We start from the raw sequence: 20,896 nt of genomic DNA, 5'->3' as shown, positions 1-20,896 counted from the left end.
GAAAAGAAACTACTGGAAAACAGAGAGAGCTTGGAGTGTTCAAGCCATCCTTCTAGCGCCAAGTTATTGATACAAAAATCTGCACCAACCAGAGAATTCTGATTGACCCTATTGAAACCGGAATGGATGTGCGCATGATTATGGATAACCAGCAGTGGATGAATAATAAATGCAATAAAGTAAATGGCAAAGAGATTTTTAAAGTAGTTCGGCAATTTAGAACTTGAGTCTACGTCCACTGTAATCTTATTGCTTTTGAGAGCTTACAAAAAACAGTATAATTCCTAGGAAAATTTGCTTAAAACAATTGCCCAGCCCCCTGAAAACAAGTTATAATAGGTTTATATAGCACTCATTTATATGATAGAGTTGAGGTAAGATTCAAATATGTAGGATCAGAAAGTTGCACGATTTTCAGCTACCTTAGTTGGAATCTAAGTCAATCTGAATATCTTTCTTCCAAATTGAGCAAATCTAAACACATTCTCTCCTAACAAGAAATTATCCTCTCTTGATTTCCTACACAACAGTTCTAATAGGTGTAACGACGACATTTTTTATTATTTCGATTATTTTAAGGTGTCGATTATATTATAAAATATAAAATATAAAATTTGTGATTATTTTTCGATTTTCTTTTAATTTAAGATTCCATTGTCCTTCCCAAAAAAATATATTCTTTGGATTTATGTTTTTTTATAGACGTCCCTAGATTTGTCAATTCTAATACAAGAATTCTGTATTTCTATAATTTAAATAATAATTTTTATAATCTCTTTAACTTTCAGTTTTAATTTGTTTTCAATTTTCAAATCGAATCTCCAAATTGTGGTTTGGGAAGATACTCAATACTGTAGCCAAATTACCCTAAGTGTATATATATATATACATATTGAGTTAATGGCATCTTATGAAACTCGTGAACTGTTATGAAAACCAAAAAAATACTTTTAAAATGAGTGTCTTGTATTTATATGTGGTCGGTGGATCATCCGTGACATAATCACGGCCCACGGCCCGATTGACGAAGAACTTCACATGCAGTGGATTATGATGACACGTTTAACTGTTTAAGGCTTACCTGACAAATAAACCACCAGTAGCACGTCTCTCTGATTTTCATTTGAGTTTCACCACCTCAATATCTTTAAAAGTCTTTACCATATATTATACATTCTTTACAAGGGGACTTAAGCAGAGGTTGGCTGAGGCTGAAGATAGTCTTGATGCTCTAAATGGGACAGCGGGATAGGCATGAAATCTCCTTGGAAACCATACGGGACTCTGCATGGCAGTGTGATTTTGACAACTGCCTCGCTTGAAAACTTCCTTGTGTCAATTATATTAGCCTGTAATATTGAATTACAAATATTGTATATATACCCCTTTACAATATCATAAATTAAAGCATGCAGTCTTGAATCAGCAACGAATTGACTCACTTGAGATATATTTGTATGTTCGTTGTGAACAAAAGTAATGATCCAACCATCATCTTCTTCAAAACCCTTTCCTTTGGAGACAAATGCAGCTCCAGTGCAAAATACGGAGGAATTCCTCCAACTTGTGATATTCAATTTTTATCAACTTTTCAGATTGCTAATTTCATTATTTTAAAAAAAAAAAAAAGGGTTGAAAAACTCATACATCAATAAAAGAAACGAAGAAGAATGATAAAGAATATGTGAAAGCGACAACTTATTTACCAAAGAAAAACTCTGTAGCTGCTTCATCAAAGTATAACTTGGCTAGACCTCCGTATTTTGGCATGCCTGATATATCAAATTAAGTTTATTGTTCTATTTAAATGAGAAGGGATTCAATATCAGTTCACTATTTAGGGAGACTGATTCTATAATTACCTGACTCAGAACTTCCCGTAGTATCAACTATTTGGGTGAAACCATATATATTTTTTAATACCTGTATTAAGGAGCCCTAAAAAAAAAAGCCAAAAAAGTCCAAATTTATTATAAACTTTTTACATATATTCTCACCCAAAGTTTAACAAAATATCAAGTTTATACCTCTAGTTTTATATATTCTATTTATACCCCTAAATTAACACATTGAATCTCTTTTAACAATAGAAGACTAAAATAGTCATTTACATATCTCAAATTACTCACCCTCAATTCAATCCCAAAATTTGACATTCACATAAATCATCTCCAGCCCTCTTCTGTTGCTAGTGGTTTAGAGTTGATTTCGATCAATTTTGGTTCCGGTCGATTTTCTCATCAAAATCAACCAAAATCATCATTTTATCATTTCCCAACCTTGATAGCCCTCGATTTGACTAATTTTTGAGGAATCTCGCAACCCAACTCAACCACACGACATCTATTTTCAGCCTTTTTGGCATGTACCCGACATTGTTGGCCTTCCCCGACACCACCATCTTCCTCCCCTCAGCCCTCTCACCAAAACCCCTATCATACCTTATCCGTTTACTCTGCCAATCGCCGTCCATCAATATCTTTTGGGCCCTGACTTCTCAAGCCTTTTTTTATTAATCTTGGCATTGGAAATCATCCATTTCACCACCCATCACTTCTCCAACATCTACTCTCTAAAACCCTCCACCAACCTAATCTTGTTAGCTTGCCGATTGCTGTCCACCTCCCCTAGTGATTTTTCATCTCAAATTTCTATATATATATATATATATAGAAATTTATCAGTTTTGTCCCTGTAATGTTAGTTTTTACCCCTTTTCCCCTCAGATTTTTAAATTAACTTTGGCTTCCACAAATATAACTTCTTGTTCTGGCCCTTCATTCATTGAAAACTATATTTTAACCCTTCAGAATAAATTTTCTGGCTCCGCCCCTGCTGTCAGTGTCAACATTCCTTGAACTCTAAACATGATAAGCTACTGTAATAGTAATACTGCACATATAATAGAACTGCTTCTAGATAAACAACATAGGTTTTTTATGTTTATGATTCAGAAAATGAATGCCATTAAAGTCATTTAATGTCACTTTTTATTTGATATATTTTGATGCTGTAATAAAAGAATACTATGGACAAAAAAATTGGCTAGTAAAAACCTCATTGATTTGGCTTTGTTAATTAAGGGTTTGGAAAACCATTGAAATATGCCTGCAGCTTTTCACAACCTGAGAATGAATCCACCCACAATGATTTAAACTAAGCTTTTACGTTGTCAAAAATACATCAAAAATTCTTCAAAACATCTTTGTATATCGTTTGTCGTGCTTGATTAAATGGTAAGTACTGAAGAAAAAAAACAATTTTTACTAGTAATATATTTACACTAGAAGTATTGCTACACATCTTGGGAGTTTTATGACAAATGGAAAAACCTGGAAGAGAATTATTCATTTTCTAATAGAAAAGAACTTGAATAGAGTTTTAAGTGGGGTTGAAAATCTTGAAACTTTCAATGGGATTCCCGGATTGGCATGTAAGCTCCATGGAAACCGTACGGGACTCTGCATGGTAGTGTGATTTTGGCAGCTGCCTCACTAGAAATTTTCTTTGTGTCAATTATATAAACCTGCAATGAATTACGAAGAATATGTGTATCCGTCTACACGATAAATTAAAGCAGTTTTGAACAGAAATTTTTATCAGCTAAGAATTGACTCACTTGAGATATATTTGTATCTTCATTGTGAACAAAACTGATGATCCAACCGTCATCTTCTTCCAAGCCTTTTCCTTTGGAGACAAATGTAGCTCCAGTGCAGAATACATTTTCCTCCAACTTGTGATATTCCATTTTTATCATTTTCTCTCTCTAATTGCACATTATCATAGTTGAAAAACTCATGCATCAATAACAGAAACCAAGAACGAGGATAAAATTAAGAATTTGTAACAACCTACCGATGAAACCTCTGTAACTGGTTCTTCAAAGTATAACTTGGCTATCCCTCCAAATTTTGGGATCCCTGATGAAAAACGCCATGAATATTTCTTTAAATTAATGAAGTTCAGCCACTTAGACTAATTTATTTGTAGAGAGTGACTGTTTATTACCTGATGTAGAACTTGCAGCAGAATCAACAGTTTGGGTGTAACCATATTTATTTTTAATACCTGTATAGTCTCCATTGATCATAGGAAAATCCATAGAGAACTTTGTTCCACAGAGATTTCTCTCCTTAACCTCTCCAGTTTGCATATTCAATCTCCATTCATAAGGACTAGAAAATACTTCTTTTGTTGCGGTATCAATACTTTCCTCAAATGATTCTACATGCCTATTTTTTTCAGAACTCCTCTCAGATCTATTCAAATCTAGAGTAGGTCCTGGTATGACCGATTCAAGAGCTCTACATCCCAAAACTACAACCTGTCGACAAACATGAATTTTTTTTTTAAAAAAAAAAGGAGAATCAATCAGAATTTCATCAGTTTGTGTATTAGTCCAGATTAGATGATTGTAATTTGTAAGACTTTAGACGTAAATGATAAATTTTGTGATAAGTTACCTCATCACCTTCCTCAAAACAATTGATAATGTGGAATGTACAATTTGGTTTCACAACAAACCACTGGATAGAATCTGCAGCACCATAGCGAGGCATTACCCCAATCCTTGCATATCCTTTTGGTTCGTAATTTATCAATCTGCATATTAAAATTAAATCGTTTTTGAAAATCTTTGATTGTAGTCATTAGAACAAATTGATATATTGAAACTGTCAAGAGTTGTTGGAAGGATATGCACTCACTGTCCTCCTTGAATAAGTCTGTTTATGTCTATAGACAGAGGAAAATCAAGAAATACGTTATACCTGCAATATTAAAAAAATATATATATAGGGATCTGGTTTTCATTTACAACCGAAAATATTTCCAAGCTAAAATAAGGAGAATCGATTTCTAAATACCTCCGTGTAACTCCCATTTCATGGCAAAGGGTGCACCTATTGAGTTTGAGATCCATTCTGTGAACTAATTTATTTCCATCAGCTGGAGAAAAGATACCAATTGGACACATCAGGATGTTGGATGTTGCATGCCTTACAAACTATTGTGCAATTCTCGTTGTTCTTAAAATGAAGAGCATACCTGAAATTACTCCCACTTCAACAAAAGGTTTAGCTGCATCAATCCCCATAATGACAAGCTCCTCTGTATCTGGATCTTTCTGTTAAAGGAAGAAAATGGAATTTAGAAAATCCCATAAATTGCAGTTGAAGTAAATAAATAAGACAGGTTCTGTGTCGGGATACGAAGAATAACCTTTGGATGGCTGGTGAAAGGTCGATTCCAAGTTCCATTGACATCCCAATTATCATAGGTTTTTAGTGTAAAGATGTCAATCTCTTGTGGGATGTGATTTTCTGCAATCGAGTAAAACTTGCCCGAATGCTCAAAAACATTGGTGTTGCTCAAGTATTTGTTTATTTTGCCAAACCTCAGCTGAGAAAATTTAAAAAAAATTAGATAATAAATGATATTGTTATATATATGTGTGTAATGTTTATGAACTGCAGAATTTACTTCACATATTTTCACTCTTAACATTAAACTAGACCATAACAACATTTTTTAAATTACCCAACTGGTTTTCTGTAAAGGGTATATAAAGAAGGCTAAGATTATTAGATTCCTAAAATGGACTCATCACATACAATTAAATTCCTATCTTTTTAAAGTTCACACTACGGTGAGTCCAAAGGCACCATAAAACGTGTTGATTTTAGAAGGTAATAGTAACAGAAGGAAAGAATTAGAATGCCTACAAAATTTAGCAAATAAGCAGACAAAACTGCCGCTGAATCGCCTTGTATTGCAGGAAGAAAAGACGGCTTATTTCTTAGCTTTTCTAGTTTGAAGGTTTCAGTCTCAACATATCTGTTATTGTAAACAACGGTCCAGCTACCATCAGTTCCTTTATTAAAATACAAAGCATGAAGCATTCCTTCTCCTTCTACCCAAATATGACTTGACCTCCCAAATATAGATTTTGTCGACTTCAGTCCTCCAAAAAGAGGGTTCGGCCCTGCACTTACAATAAAAAAATAATTTTTTAACATAGGTCAGTTTTCAACACGATAAAACTACCTGGTCGCTATTACCGCCGACGCATTGTGAATTAATAGAATATAGAGTGGATCATATGCTGCCACTTTTCATCTTCATGATGTAAATTACATACTCCTATCTTGCCCTTCTGGAATTTTCTGAGAGGAATCTACTAATCAGGGGAAAATATATGATTCTTCTGCCGCGTCTCCATATATTGACTTGACTTCCAATCATAAAATATCAATAAAAGCTATTCAAGATGGCAAACAGTTATTTCATCGCCCTTTCTGGCTTAATGGGCGGCCCTATATACTATGTTTGGAGTTTTCGGTAGTTTTATGTCTAAATCTATATGCTATATTTAATTTTCACACGTCTTAACAGCCACGAAGTACTCGATTAACAAACTCTTTTAAAAAAATCAGTCTCCTACGATGTCTTAATTGTTCAATGCTTCTTTGAAGTATTCACACATCACATAGTAAATACCTTTTGTTCTACTCAATGGCTTTTCTTATTGCCTTTGTCTTCACATTAGAAGCCAGCAAAGAAAAATCCATTTACCTGAGTACATAAAACTAGGAGGAAATTTCCTTATCTTATTCATTCAGATTTACGTGTAAGGTAAGGTAACAATAAGATGGATGGACGAACCATTTCTTATAAAGACACCTTCTGGAAAATCTTCAGGAATTTCCCCTTCAATACTGGTGACAAGAACAGCTTCTCTCAACTCATCAACTGGAGCAAAGTTACCCTGTAAGTAATTAAAATTAACTCAATTAGCTTGTGAAGATGATGAATTCACCATATATATACACAACATATGTGAAGTGGACTAGGATGGAGACAATGGAGTATTTATTGGTGGCCGTCAATGGTACCTGAGATGGGAGCAAAGAGTGGTCAATAAATTCAAACACGTGATCAACAAATGTGTCCAGTAAATTCACAGAAGTTTTCTTGAATATGGTTTTGGAAACATCGATTCGCTTGGAAAGTTGCTGCAACTCTCTCAGGAATGGCTGCTCATGATGGAATGCATATATGTTAAATGTCAGTAACTATGTTAGTTTGATTATCTGAAAATATATATTAGTTTGATGAAACAACTGCTTATAAAAGTCTTGCGAATGTAACGGTAGCATTTGAATGAGCTTAGACGATATTGCTTCAGTATATAGCGAAAGAGAGAAAGAATTAAGAACATATACATACCTTGAAAGCAGAGGAGAGTGTGGGCTTAAAACGATCAAAGTTGTATGGGATGGAAGGTTTGTGGAGACAGCAACTCCCTTGAAATGCCAAATATGAAGAAGTCGCCATCTCTTTCACAAATCACAGGTTTACAATTACAAATAATTAAGGGGCATGTNTATGATTATTAGATTCCTAAAATGGACTCATCACATACAATTAAATTCCTATCTTTTTAAAGTTCACACTACGGTGAGTCTAAAGGCACCATAAAACGTGTTGATTTTAGAAGGTAATAGTAACAGAAGGAAAGAATTAGAATGCCTACAAAATTTAGCAAATAAGCAGACAAAACTGCCGGTGAATCGCCTTGTATTGCAGGAAGAAAAGACGGCTTATTTCTTAGCTTTTCTAGTTTGAAGGTTTCAGTTTCAACATATCTGTTATTGTAAACAATGGTCCAGCTACCATCAGTTCCTTTATTAAAATACAAAGCGTGAAGCATTCCTTCTCCTTCTACCCAAATATGACTTGACCTCCCAAATATAGATTTTGTCGACTTCAGTCCTCCAAAAAGAGGGTTCGGCCCTGCACTTACAATAAAAAAATAATTTTTTAACATAGGTCAGTTTTCAACACGATAAAACTACCTGGTCGCTATTACCGCCGACGCATTGTGAATTAATAGAATATAGAGTGGATCATATGCTGCCACTTTTCATCTTCATGATGTAAATTACATACTCCTATCTTGCCCTTCTGGAATTTTCTGAGAGGAATCTACTAATCAGGGGAAAATATATGATTCTTCTGCCGCGTCTCCATATATTGACTTGACTTCCAATCATAAAATATCAATAAAAGCTATTCAAGATGGCAAACAGTTATTTCATCGCCCTTTCTGGCTTAATGGGCGGCCCTATATACTATGTTTGGAGTTTTCGGTAGTTTTATGTCTAAATCTATATGCTATATTTAATTTTCACACGTCTTAACAGCCACGAAGTACTCGATTAACAAACTCTTTTAAAAAAATCAGTCTCCTACGATGTCTTAATTGTTCAATGCTTCTTTGAAGTATTCACACATCACATAGTAAATACCTTTTGTTCTACTCAATGGCTTTTCTTATTGCCTTTGTCTTCACATTAGAAGCCAGCAAAGAAAAATCCATTTACCTGAGTACATAAAACTAGGAGGAAATTTCCTTATCTTATTCATTCAGATTTACGTGTAAGGTAAGGTAACAATAAGATGGATGGACGAACCATTTCTTATAAAGACACCTTCTGGAAAATCTTCAGGAATTTCCCCTTCAATACTGGTGACAAGAACAGCTTCTCTCAACTCATCAACTGGAGCAAAGTTACCCTGTAAGTAATTAAAATTAACTCAATTAGCTTGTGAAGATGATGAATTCACCATATATATACACAACATATGTGAAGTGGACTAGGATGGAGACAATGGAGTATTTATTGGTGGCCGTCAATGGTACCTGAGATGGGAGCAAAGAGTGGTCAATAAATTCAAACACGTGATCAACAAATGTGTCCAGTAAATTCACAGAAGTTTTCTTGAATATGGTTTTGGAAACATCGATTCGCTTGGAAAGTTGCTGCAACTCTCTCAGGAATGGCTGCTCATGATGGAATGCATATATGTTAAATGTCAGTAACTATGTTAGTTTGATTATCTGAAAATATATATTAGTTTGATGAAACAACTGCTTATAAAAGTCTTGAGAATGTAACGGTAGCATTTGAATGAGCTTAGACGATATTGCTTCAATATAGAGCGAAAGAGAGAAAGAATTAAGAACATATACATACCTTGAAAGCAGAGGAGAGTGTGGGCTTAAAACGATCAAAGTTGTATGGGATGGAAGGTTTGTGGAGACAGCAACTCCCTTGAAATGCCAAATATGAAGAAGTCGCCATCTCTTTCACAAATCACAGGTTTACAATTACAAATAATTAAGGGGCATGTGATGTTATATATATATATATATATATATATATATAGCTTGAGAAATGGCAGTTACAAGTTTTGAGTGGTGACGGTCATTAATTATATTATAGTTCTATATTATGTTTAAATAATAAAATATTATATATTTAGTGTTATAATGTATATCTGCTTTATCATCAAGGTGTCATACCTGTTTTTTTTTTTTTCAGTCGAAATGCAATATGCCGATGGCTTTGCATACCCCTAATACAGCCAAACCAGGTTTAATATTTTTTTTTATTAGAACATCCACCATATAATTACATATAAACACCTTGACTTTGATCTTCCTTTTTTCAATATATATATATATGCCTGCATTTCGACTGAAGAGAAAAAAAAAAAAAAAAAAAGGTATGACACCTTGATGTTATATATATATAATAATATATAGCTTGAGAAATGGCAGTTACAAGTTTGAGTGGGGACGGTCATTATATATTATAGTTCTATATTATGTTTAAATAATAAAATATTATATATTTAGTGTTATAATGTATATCTGCTTTATCATCAAGGTGTCATACCTTTTTTTTTTTTTTTTTTTTTCAGTCGTATGAAGGCATATGCCGATGGTTGCATACCCCTAATACAGCCAAACCAGGTTTATATTTTTGTTTATTAGAACCACCAACAATAATTACTAAACACCTTGACTTTGATCTTCCTTTTTATATATATATATTATATATATGCCTGCATTTCGACTGAGAAAAAAAAAAAAAAAAAAAAAAGGTTAGACACCTTGATGTTATATATAATATATATATATATATATAGCTTGAGAAATGGCAGTTACAAGTTTTGAGTGGTGACGGTCATTAATTATATTATAGTTCTATATTATGTTTAAATAATAAAATATTATATATTTAGTGTTATAATGTATATCTGCTTTCTCATCAAGGTGTCATACCTTTTTTTTTTCAGTCGAAATGCAGGCATATGCCGATGGCTTTGCATACCCCTAATACAGCCAAACCAGGTTTAATATTTTTTTGTTTATTAGAACATCCACCATATAATTACATATAAACACCTTGACTTTGATCTTCCTTTTTTCATATATATATATATATATGCCTGCATTTCGACTGAAGAAAAAAAAAAAAAAAAGGTATGACACCTTGATGATAAAGCAGACTTGATAATATAAAGAAGGAAAACAGACTTTTGGAGATAATTAAAAAAAGAGTATTAAAAATTAACCCCTTTTAAATTTAATAATAATGCGCAGGAGAATTGTAGGGTTTAAGGTATTGAAAAACATAATTATACTTGTTTTATTCCAATGGTTATCCCTAGTTTAATTATTATCTATTGAAAAATATAGTATCAAGTGAATGGTTATAGTTAATAGGTTAGTTATTGTTGATACGAAGGCTTGAAACAGTGTCATTGTGCCTTTAAGTTGTGTGATGTCGTTTCAGTGGATTGCTGGAGTGAATCTTGACCTTTGATCCAATTTAGATCCAATGGTTGTGGTTCAATAGCTAGTCAACGGTATTTAAAGAAGCAAAATCACAAATTTAAGTAGCAAAGTGTTCTTTGTGTTCATTGAGCAATATTCTCTATTAGGGTTTACATTTTTGCAATCGAATATGTGTAACTTGTTCAAGTTGAGTGATTAGTTAGTCAGTCATTCTGTGAGAGGGGTTTTTTCTCTCAAGTTCTTAGGGATTCCAGGGAGAGTTTCTCTAGGTTGGGTTACGGGTGGGATTTGGTTGTATTCAAGTGATAGATGTTCAGATATGTGGTTGTAAACTCTTGTTCTAATTGATTAGTGCAGCGAGCTCCTCTAATTTCATAGCTCAACGTAGATGTAGTCTATCCAATCTTGGATAGGTGAACCATGGTAAATTCGTGTTGTCTTTCTAGCTTCTTGATTCTTTTGTGTATCTTCTTGATTGTGTGAATTAGAGATTTATGATTATTTCATAACAATGGTATCAGAGCTTTGGCGAGGGATTAGTTTATCTCTAAGCTTTCAATTCGATCGGGAAGGTTTTCTGGGAACCTAGGGTTGGTTAATTGTTGAACCGATTGTCACGGCCACAAAATTAAACCTAAATACCGTAGTTAGCGGTAAGCATGGTCGAATCCACAGAGAGCAAGACTAATGACCTAATGTATATTTGAGTTAACGAAAGAGAAATTGACAAAATGATTGATTAAAACAAAGGAAACTAATTACTTGCAGGAAATTAAAAAGCATCAAATAAATTGCTAACTAAAACACAATAGTAAAAGCGTTGTCGCTACGGGTTCGGTTTGACTCAAGACCAACTCTCATAATTCCTCTCCTTGCTCTTCAATTTCCTAAAACTACAAGGCTAGGCAAATCAATAAAAATATCTCCCGGCAATCTAGGTATAATCTATCCTGTCTCTCCGTCGTCTTAGTTACAGATCGATTGGTTAAAGACTATCATTGACTAACCGAAAAACGCTAAACCCTTAAACACCACTAGTTGGTACAACGTTAACAAGTATAACCTATCAACTTGTATCATCCAATCAACTAATTACACAACAAATGCATTCTTAGTAGAAATGATATTAAATGCTAATATAACTTGATTGCAATCAGTACCGAAGCAGTTTAAAGTCATAATCAACATTCAATAATCTCAAACCGACATTCAATTATGCGAAAAGTTATATATCAATAAACGTTCTCAATAGACATTATCAATTCAGTACGTTGAGCATCAGAATAATATTAAAGCATCGCAAACAAACTGAAACGAAAACAAATATAATCTGAATACAAGAAACTTAACCAAATGTCCAACATTCGGGCTCATCCAACTAGTTGAGAGCTGATGAGGAGAGCAATGGAGTCAATCTCGATCTCTTCTACACCGTAACAGACAACCGGGAACTCAGCCACTCATGGTGGTGTCAGCAGAGGTTGAAACAGTGGAAACGAAGCTTATCATGGCGAAGAGGAAGTAACCGACAGCGATATGATGCGAAGAAGGGGCGAAAATGACCAACGGACAGCCCAAAATACGAACAGTCGCACTCGCCAAAAAAAGGTTAATTTTTCTGCGGGTCTTTCGGCAAATAGTGGCAGAAATGGGATTCGAAGGTACCGATGGAAAGCTCAGGTGATGGGGAGTTCGGATTAGGTCCTGGGGAGATGAAAGGTCGTCGAAAAGTGAGCGAAATTGCGTTGGGAGGTCGAAGAGTTGTCGGATCAAAGTGATGGATCTTGCCCAAAAAAGGGTAAATCGGCGGTAGAAATGTGAGGGGAAGTTGATGGGGTTATGGGCAGCACAAAAGAAGCTCAATCGGCACCGAAAAATGGTGCAAACTCTGGTGGAAGATGAAGAGTCACGGCGTGGAAACGGTGGGTCTTCGCCGGCGTGCATGAATGACGGTGAAGGATGGTTGGTCGGCGTGAGAAGGTGAAACGTCGCCGGCCTGGAAGATGAAACGTCACCGACTGACGACCAAATTCCCGCGATGGGTGAAGTCCCTGGCGGCTGGCTCCCCTTTTGCGACCTTTCACCTGCAATTTATACAAAATGTGGTAAATTTCAATTTGGTTCTTGCACGATTGAAAAGTGACAAAATTAACCTCTTGAAACATGACATTTTACCCCCTAAACAGCATAAATGAGACAAAATCACCCTTAATCCATAAGCCACAACCTAATATTAACTCACACCATTTCCAATTTCATCCCAAATATGCTAAATTAGTAAGAAAAACTCAAAATATGATTTTTATACATAAATTCATAATTTCTCTTAATTGTCTCAATATAATTTCAATTCAATTACATATGAGATCTTTTTATCAACAAAATAGAGTCACTTTCATGACTCTAACATTAACTTTTGGGGGTTTTCCATCTGAGTAACTCCTTAGTACGTACTCTAGAGTTTCTAAAACTGTAATTCGAAGTACAATTTAATCGATCTAGAACATTTCCTAGAGATCTAGGGTTTCTTGGGTTGCTTGAGTCAAAAATCGAAAGTAAACTTCTAGGGTTCAATTGGGGTCATTCTTGAAATATTCTCAATCATACACCATGTCTACGACTACTAGAATGGAGATTACCCAATACGATGGGAAAATCGACTTTAGTAGTTGGAAGAAGAAGATGAAAGCACTACGCTCCCACAATAACGTTGCTCTTGCACTAGAGAAGAACGCTGAGAAGTGGCCTGAAGAAAAGCTAAAGAAAAAGGTAGAGATTGATGAGGAGGCGTACAACTTCATCATAATGAACCTCTCGGACAACGTACTAAGAAAGGTGGATGGCTTAGAGACTCCTCTGGTCTTATGGGGTAAACTTGAAACTCTTTACGTTTTACAATCAGCACCAAATCTTGCTTTTTTAAAGGGTCCTTTGTTTTCTTATAAGATCGATAGTTCTAAGCCTGTTGAAGATAACCTAGATGAGTTCTTAAAAATGACTTTAATACTTAAGGGGACTGACCAAGAACTAAGAGATACCAGCCTTGCAATGATTCTACTGGATTCTTTAACTGGTGATTATTTAGTTGTAAAGAATGCATTACAGTACTCTGGTACTGTACCGAGTTTAGATTTGATCATAGTTGGACCAAAGGCTAGAGAACTAAAACTAAAAGTCCAAAAGAGAAATGGTAGTAACCTATTTGTAAAGAGTAAAGGTGAAACTAGTCAACTTGGAAGAGGCAACCTGTACAATAATGGTACTAGGAACAAGAAAAAGGGGAAAGGAAATAATAGGCCTAAAGGAGAAATTAGGAAATGCTTCTATTGCAATAAAACAGGTCATTTAAAGAAAAAATGCTTTGAGTGGATTAAAAAACATAAATACTGAAAGTAATTTAGCTTCAACTAAAAACCATATAGAAGAGCCTGAAGTACTTACTGTGTCAAAACTTGACTGTGTACATGAATGGGTGTTAGACTCTGGTTGTTCCTTTCACAGGAGCCCTAATAGAAATTGGTTTCAAGATTTTGAATAATATGAGCATGAAACAGTGTTTATGGGTAATAATAATGCATGTGGGGTTAAAGGAATTGGTAGTGTTACTTTAAGGCTAATAGGTGGGAAATTGATTAAGTTGACTAAAGTTAGGTATATCCCTAAACTCAAAAGAAATTTAATCTCCTTAAGGACACTAGACGAAGCTAGCTGCTATTACAGAGCCAAAAATGGATGTTTAAATGTGTACAAAAATGAAAACCTAGTCCTTAAAGGAGAGAAGAAAAATGGCCTATATATTCTCTCTAGAAATTATAACTCTGAATTGTTTAATACTGCACTTGTTTCTACTAACCTTTCTGTGACAAAAAAATGCCACCTCAGAATGGGCCACATGAGTCAAAAGGGGATGGACATCCTCAATAGCTAAGGGATGTTTGGTAAGAACACTATTTCAACTTTAGAATTCTGTAAAAATTGTGTGTTGGGAAAACAACATAGGCTGAGTTTCAAAAAGGGAACTCACCTAGCTATTAAATATCTAGAGTACCTTCACTCAAATTTGTGGGGACCTGAAAGAGTAAGGTCTCATAGGGGAAATAGTTATTTCCTATCCATAGTGGATGACTATAGTAGAAAGGTTTGGGTGTACCTCCTTAAATCTAAAGACCAGGCCTTAGCTAAGTTTAAAGAGTGGAAACTGTTAGTGGAGAATCAGGTTGAACATAGAGTTAATGCACTAAGAACTGACAATGGTTTAGAATTTTGCAATGCTGAATTTGATAGGTTTTGTAGTGAAAATGGTATCCTGAGGCATAGTACTGTCAAGAAAACCCTTCAGCAAAATGGGGTTGCTGAGAGAATGAATAGGACCTTATTGGAAAAGGTTAGGTGTCTATTATTTACCTCTGGTTTGACAAACACTTTTTGGGGGGAAACACTAACCATAACAGCCTATCTAATGAATAAGAGCCTTTCCACTGCTATAGATCTTAACTGTCCAGAAGAAAAGTGGTCTGGTAAGAGGCCTGATTTGAGTCATCTAAGGATATTTGGATGTGCAGCTTATGCACACAGTGGGAGGAAAACTAGAACCTAGATCCACTAAATGTGTTTTTCTAGGATACCAAGAGGGGACAAAAGGCTATAGGTTATGGGATAGAGAATCTCCAAGGGTAAAGATCATTGTAAGTAGGGATGTTGTACTTAATGAAGGAGTTTTTCCATGCAAGACTACTAACAATGGTGTAAGGACCTTTAGCACTTCTGAAATAACTACAACCTCAACTAGAATTACCCAAATTGAGGTGGAGCCTACAACACAACCACCTGATCCACCCCAGTTAGAAACAAAAGAAGAACCAAAGGCTGAAACTGGACCAAATGGTCCTGACCAAGAAGAAGAACATAAACCAAAAGATTTGACTGAACCTCAACATGACCTGCAACAATACCAACTTGCAAGAGACAGGACCAGGAGAGAGGTAAGACCCCCAACAAGACATTCTTATGCTGATCTGATTTATCTGCTTTGCTTGCAAGTACTGAAGTGCAAAGAACTAAACTTGAAACATTTGAAGAAGCAATAAAGTCTAAGGACAAAGGCAAATGGTGGGCAACAATGAAAGAGGAAATGCACTCACTAGAGGTAAATGGGACCTAGTTCGTTGTTCCCAAACCAGAAAATCAGAAATTGATAAAAAGTAAGTGGCTGTTTAAAATAAAAGATGGCATCTCATACAAAGACCCCCCTAGGTATAAAGCTAGGTTAGTAGCCAAAGTGTACACCCAATGAGAGGGCATAGACTTCAATGAATCCTTCTCCCATATAGTAAAGTATAAGACTATCAGAATGATGCTCTCTATAGTTAACCACCACAACTTAGAGCTAAAGCAGTTAGATGTAACTACAGCCTTCTTGCATGGTAATAGAGAAGAAGAGATATTCTTGTGCCAACCTGTTTGTTTTGTAAATCAGAGTTTGGCTAACCATGTATGCCTATTACACAAATCATTGTATGGCCTTAACCAATCCCTAGGCAATGATACAAAACCAATTACTAGAAAATATAAGCATTAAGCTTATAAGTTGTAATATACCTTTTTTCAAAAAAAAAAAAACTAATTCCTTCTTGTGGCTCAGGTACAATATAATAATGGATTATGCTCTTACAACTGACTTTAATTAATACACTTCTCACTAGTGGACAGTGAGTACAGATCTTGTGGCTGGATGGTGCTTTTCAAATCAATCCCTTGTTGATAAACATCCTTAAATCCATAGAGTTTGTGAAATACAAGTTTATGAAGTGTGAAAAAGAAGGAAATGCAGGAATATGAGTGATGCCTCATTACAGAACTGCAGATTCAGTAAAATGGTTTGAGGTAGAGCCGTATTACACATTTCACCTAATCAACTGCTTTGAGGACAGTAATGAGGTCAGTAACTCCTTCTAATTGTCCTTTAGATCATAAAATTCCTTATGATTTCTGACAGAAAATTCACTTAGAGATCTTTTAACATATATACTCAAAGAACATGGATATTGATGTTTATTATTTCCTAAAATAAGAGCACTTAGTTGTGAGGGGATGTAGATCTCTCCAAGCCATCATACCAGGCTCTGATTGGGGTCAAAACAAGTTTGAGTGGTTCTCAAGTGGATTTAAGTTCACAGATTACACTCAAAAGAATTCTCACAATTTAATACAAGATGGATTTCTTTTTACTCATGCATATAATGGAGACTAAACATGGTAACTGGAGAGGTTAAAGGGAGAAATCTATCTGGTTCAGACTTGTCTATGGACTTTTCTATGATCAATGAGAAATATAATGGTGTAAAACACAAGTATGGCTACACCCAAGTGGTAGATTCCACAGCAAGCTCAATGGCTAGAATGACAAAATTTCGTCAAAGTTGTGTCCTATGGTAATGAAACATTGTCAAATGCTATGTATAATTGGTGTTCTCTTTATATCAGGCCTTCCTATATATGGTGGTCTAGTAAAGCTATACTTTGATGAATCACAAGCACTCCTTGAGCCAATAGAGGTAATGATAAACTTATACATCTTTTGTAAGTTCAATGTTATTATTTGCTTTCTAATCTATTTGGACTTACGTTTTACATACATGCTTCTTCTGATTAATCCATATCCATGAATGAAACTAGGATGGGGATCAAAAGAATCAGCTAATTAATAGAAGTGGAGTACTTTAGCTTGTTGATGTTGTCTCATTATAATTATTCGGTGAAACATAGTGCTCATATTCTAGTTGTTGCAACTGCAAGGAGAACTGTTAAATTCTGATAATTAGCTGCAAATGTAGCAGTTTGTCAACTTGTTTTTGAATATGTTCTGGCACCAAAGGGTATTGCAATCTACCGTCCGTTAGTTTTGTGAGGCATCCTAGTTTGATTCATTTTGTAATGCTTTAGATTTGTACTGCCAGGTTATATGGGATGTGTTTATAATGTTTGTTGTAAGTTGGTATTAATGTATGTCTTTAGATTAATGTTGGATAAAATATGTCTACAAAGTTGTTGTCAACAGTGAACTTTTGCTTTATTAGTTATGATGTAAACTCAGTTGGTAATGCAGTTAGTTTACTCTCTTCATTTTTCATCAGTTGCTTTCTTTCTTTTCTTTGTATTCTCCGATGTAATCAACAACAAAATGGTATCAGAGCACGGTTACTTGAGCTAAAAAATATCTGAACCTTTTCTTTCCCTTGATCACCTCATCTGTCTCTCCAAAAAAACTACCCTGCATCAGACCTGTTTTTCTTAAATCAATGGCCACTCAGACAGCTTCTCTTCTACCTTCTGTATTTAATGGTGAGCACTACCATATATGGGCTGTCAAAATGAAGGCATACCTGAGGGGTCAATGACTCTAGCAGTATGTAGAATAAGAGAAACAACCCTCTCAGTTGGGACCAAATCCCACACTCAACCAAATCCGGATGCATGAAGAAGAAGTTTCAAAAGCTCTAAGAGCCTTGTCCCACATTCACTCAGCTGTCACAGACCTTGTTTTTACAAGGATCATGGCATGCGAAGCAGCAAAAGAATCTTGGGACAAGTTAAGGGAGGAGTTCATGGGGAGTGACACTACAAAAAACATGCAGGTGTTGAACTTGAGAAGGGAATTTGAGACATTGAGAATGCAGGAGGCTGAGCAAGTGAAGGAATATGTTGATAGGTTGATGAATATAGTCAACAAAATCAGGTTGCTTGGAGTGGAGATGTCAGATAGAAGAGTAGTGGAGAAGGTGATAGTAAGCTTACCGGAAAGGTTTGAAGCAAAGATCTCATCTTTGGAGGACTCAAAAGACCTGACTCATATCACTTTGACTGAGCTGGTCCATGCTCTGCAAGCACAAGAGCAGAGAAGGCTCCTAACCTTAGAGGATGCGAATGAAGGGGCAATGTTAGCAGCTCACAAGGGCAAGTCTGCACAAGGAAATAACAAAAGGTTTGCTGGAGAAAAGAAAGGAAAAGAAAGGTCCAATAGTCAGTGGAACAAAGCTGGTGGAATGAAGAATTTTCCAGATTGTTCCCACTGTAAAAAGAAGGGGCATGCAGAGCATAAATGTTGGTTTAGGCCTGGAATACAATATAGGGCTTACAAACAATTTGGCCACATCAAAAGAGTCTACAAAAGCAAGGGAGAGTAGCCCCAACAGCAAGCTCAGATAGCTGATGAACAGCACCCGGGGTAGGAGATAGAGCAGTTATTTGTGGCCTCATCCAGTTTGATCCAAGCTTGTGATGATACCTGGTTGATTAACAGTGGATGTACACATCACATGACACCTGATTTGCAGAGTTTTGTGAACCTAGATCACTCTCATCGGTCAAGGATCAAAGTGGAAAATGGAGAATTTGTGGAAGCAAGAGGGAAAGGTGATGTTGCAATCCAGACACCAAGAGGTATGAAATTAATCTCAAATGTACTTTATGCACCTGATATAAGTCAAAGTCTCCTTAGTGTAGGACAAATGTTGGAAAAGGATTATGCATTGCATTTTCAAAACCAATCTTGCATAATCTTGGACAGTGAGGGAAGTGAAATTATGAGAGTAAGAATGGTGGGGAAGAGCTTTCCAATCATGAGAAGAATCACTCCACACAAAGCATGTAATTCTAGAGAAGATGAAACTGAGATATGGCATAAGAGATTAGGCCATGTACATTATAGAAGTTTAAGTGAGATTCAGTCAAAAAACTTAGTTCAGAATCTGCCCATTGTTGAAGAACCAAAAGGAGTCTGCCAAGCATGTCAATTAGGCAAGATGAGTAGAAAACCTTTTCCAGTGAATCAAGCATGGAGAGCCTTTAAAAAACTTCAGCTTGTTCACTCGGATGTGTGTGGCCCCATGCAAACCTCATCACTAAATGGAAGTAGATACTTTGAATTGTTTATAGATGATTGGTCCAAGATGTGCTAGGTTTACTTTCTAAGGCAGAAAAATGAGGTGGCTGGAGTATTCAAGAAGTTCAAATAGCTAGTGGAAAACCAAACATGAAAGACCATCAAAACCTTGAGAAGTGACAATGGTACTGAATACACTTCTCAAGAGTTTGAAGTAATTTGCAAGGAGGCTAGAATCAGACATCAATTCAGTAGCCCTTATACTCCACAGCATAATGGAGTTAGTGAGAGGAGAAACAGGACTGTTATGGAGATGGCCAGATGTTTGATGGCTGAGAAAAGACTTTCGAAATTCTTCTAGGCAGAGGCTATCAATACAAGGGTGTACTTGCTCAATAGACTACCTACTAGAGCATTGATCAGTCAAACACCATTTGAAGTCTGGACTAGAGTCAAGCTAGCAGTGGACAATCTGAAAATTTTCGAAAGTATATGTTATGTTTTGGTACCACCTGCCAAGAGAACAAAGCTGGAGGACAAGGCTTTGATAGGAATTTTTATTGGCTATAGCAGCCAATCTAAAGCTTATAGAATATATATTCCTGACTCAAAGAAAATACTTGTGTCCAGGGATGTTACAGTTGATGAGAGTGGAGTCTGGAATTGGGAGAAATGTAAGGCTGATGTAGAAGCAAAACCTCAATTGTGAAGCTCCAACTGATCAGGTTGAAGAAAATTCAGGAGATGAATCAGATGAAGAGGTTGTTGTCGGAGGAATAAGGTTTCTAGCTTATGTGTATGACAGATGCAATTTGGCATAAATAGAACCTTCAAGCTACTCAAAAGCAGTGAAGTCAGAACCCTGGAGGATTGCCATGAAGGAGGAGCTAGCCATGATTGAAAAAAATCAGACCTGGAAGCTTGTGGACAGACTAGAAAACAGGAAGGTGATCGAAGTAAAATGGATTTTCAAAAAAAAGTTAAATCTGGATGGTTCAATTTTGAAGCATGAGGCCAGGCTTGATGTTAAAGGATTTGCTCAGCAATATGGAATGGATTTCCTGGAGACATTTGCCTGGAGACATTTGCACCAGTTGCCCGGCATGACACCATCAGACTGCTGCTTGTCGTGGCAGCTCAATTTTCTTGGAAGTTTCATCAATTGGATGTTAAATCTGCCTTCTTGAATGGTTGGTTGAATGAGAAAATTTTTATTGAACAACTTGAAGGGTATCAGATTCAAGGAGAATAGGGAAAAGTCTACTTGCTGAAGAAGGCCTTATATGGCCTAAAATATGCACCAAGGACCTGGTATAGCAGGATTAATGAACACCTGCTCAGTTTAGACTTTGTGAGGAGTCCAA

At 35.8% G+C, this 20,896-nt stretch overlaps 2 protein-coding genes across 2 annotated transcripts; both read right to left on the bottom strand.

Moving 5' to 3' along the window:
* Positions 1-3,198: 3,198 nt before the first annotated feature.
* LOC116140710 (carotenoid 9,10(9',10')-cleavage dioxygenase 1-like) lies at positions 3,199-7,376 on the bottom strand. The gene is made up of 13 exons (XM_031426305.1): positions 7,231-7,376; positions 6,897-7,037; positions 6,667-6,769; positions 5,727-5,986; positions 5,224-5,403; positions 5,050-5,128; positions 4,869-4,950; positions 4,710-4,772; positions 4,467-4,605; positions 4,012-4,327; positions 3,859-3,923; positions 3,620-3,769; positions 3,199-3,526 (listed from the first exon to the last, which is right to left on the bottom strand). The coding sequence occupies exons 1-13, from the start codon at positions 7,336-7,338 to the stop codon at positions 3,410-3,412; spliced, it is 1,803 nt and encodes a 600-aa protein (XP_031282165.1). The 5' UTR covers positions 7,339-7,376; the 3' UTR covers positions 3,199-3,409.
* Positions 7,377-8,436: 1,060 nt separating this feature from the next.
* Positions 8,437-9,187, bottom strand: LOC116140682. The gene is made up of 3 exons (XM_031426280.1): positions 9,042-9,187; positions 8,708-8,848; positions 8,437-8,580 (listed from the first exon to the last, which is right to left on the bottom strand). The coding sequence occupies exons 1-3, from the start codon at positions 9,147-9,149 to the stop codon at positions 8,437-8,439; spliced, it is 393 nt and encodes a 130-aa protein (XP_031282140.1). The 5' UTR covers positions 9,150-9,187.
* Between the last annotated feature and the right edge of the window lie 11,709 nt (positions 9,188-20,896).

Source organism: Pistacia vera, unplaced genomic scaffold (assembly GCF_008641045.1).
Source record: "Pistacia vera cultivar Batoury unplaced genomic scaffold, PisVer_v2 Contig375, whole genome shotgun sequence".
NCBI lineage: Eukaryota > Viridiplantae > Streptophyta > Magnoliopsida > Sapindales > Anacardiaceae > Pistacia > Pistacia vera.
Note: the sequence above shows the minus strand (reverse complement) of the source record. Positions and strands in the feature narration are given on the sequence as shown.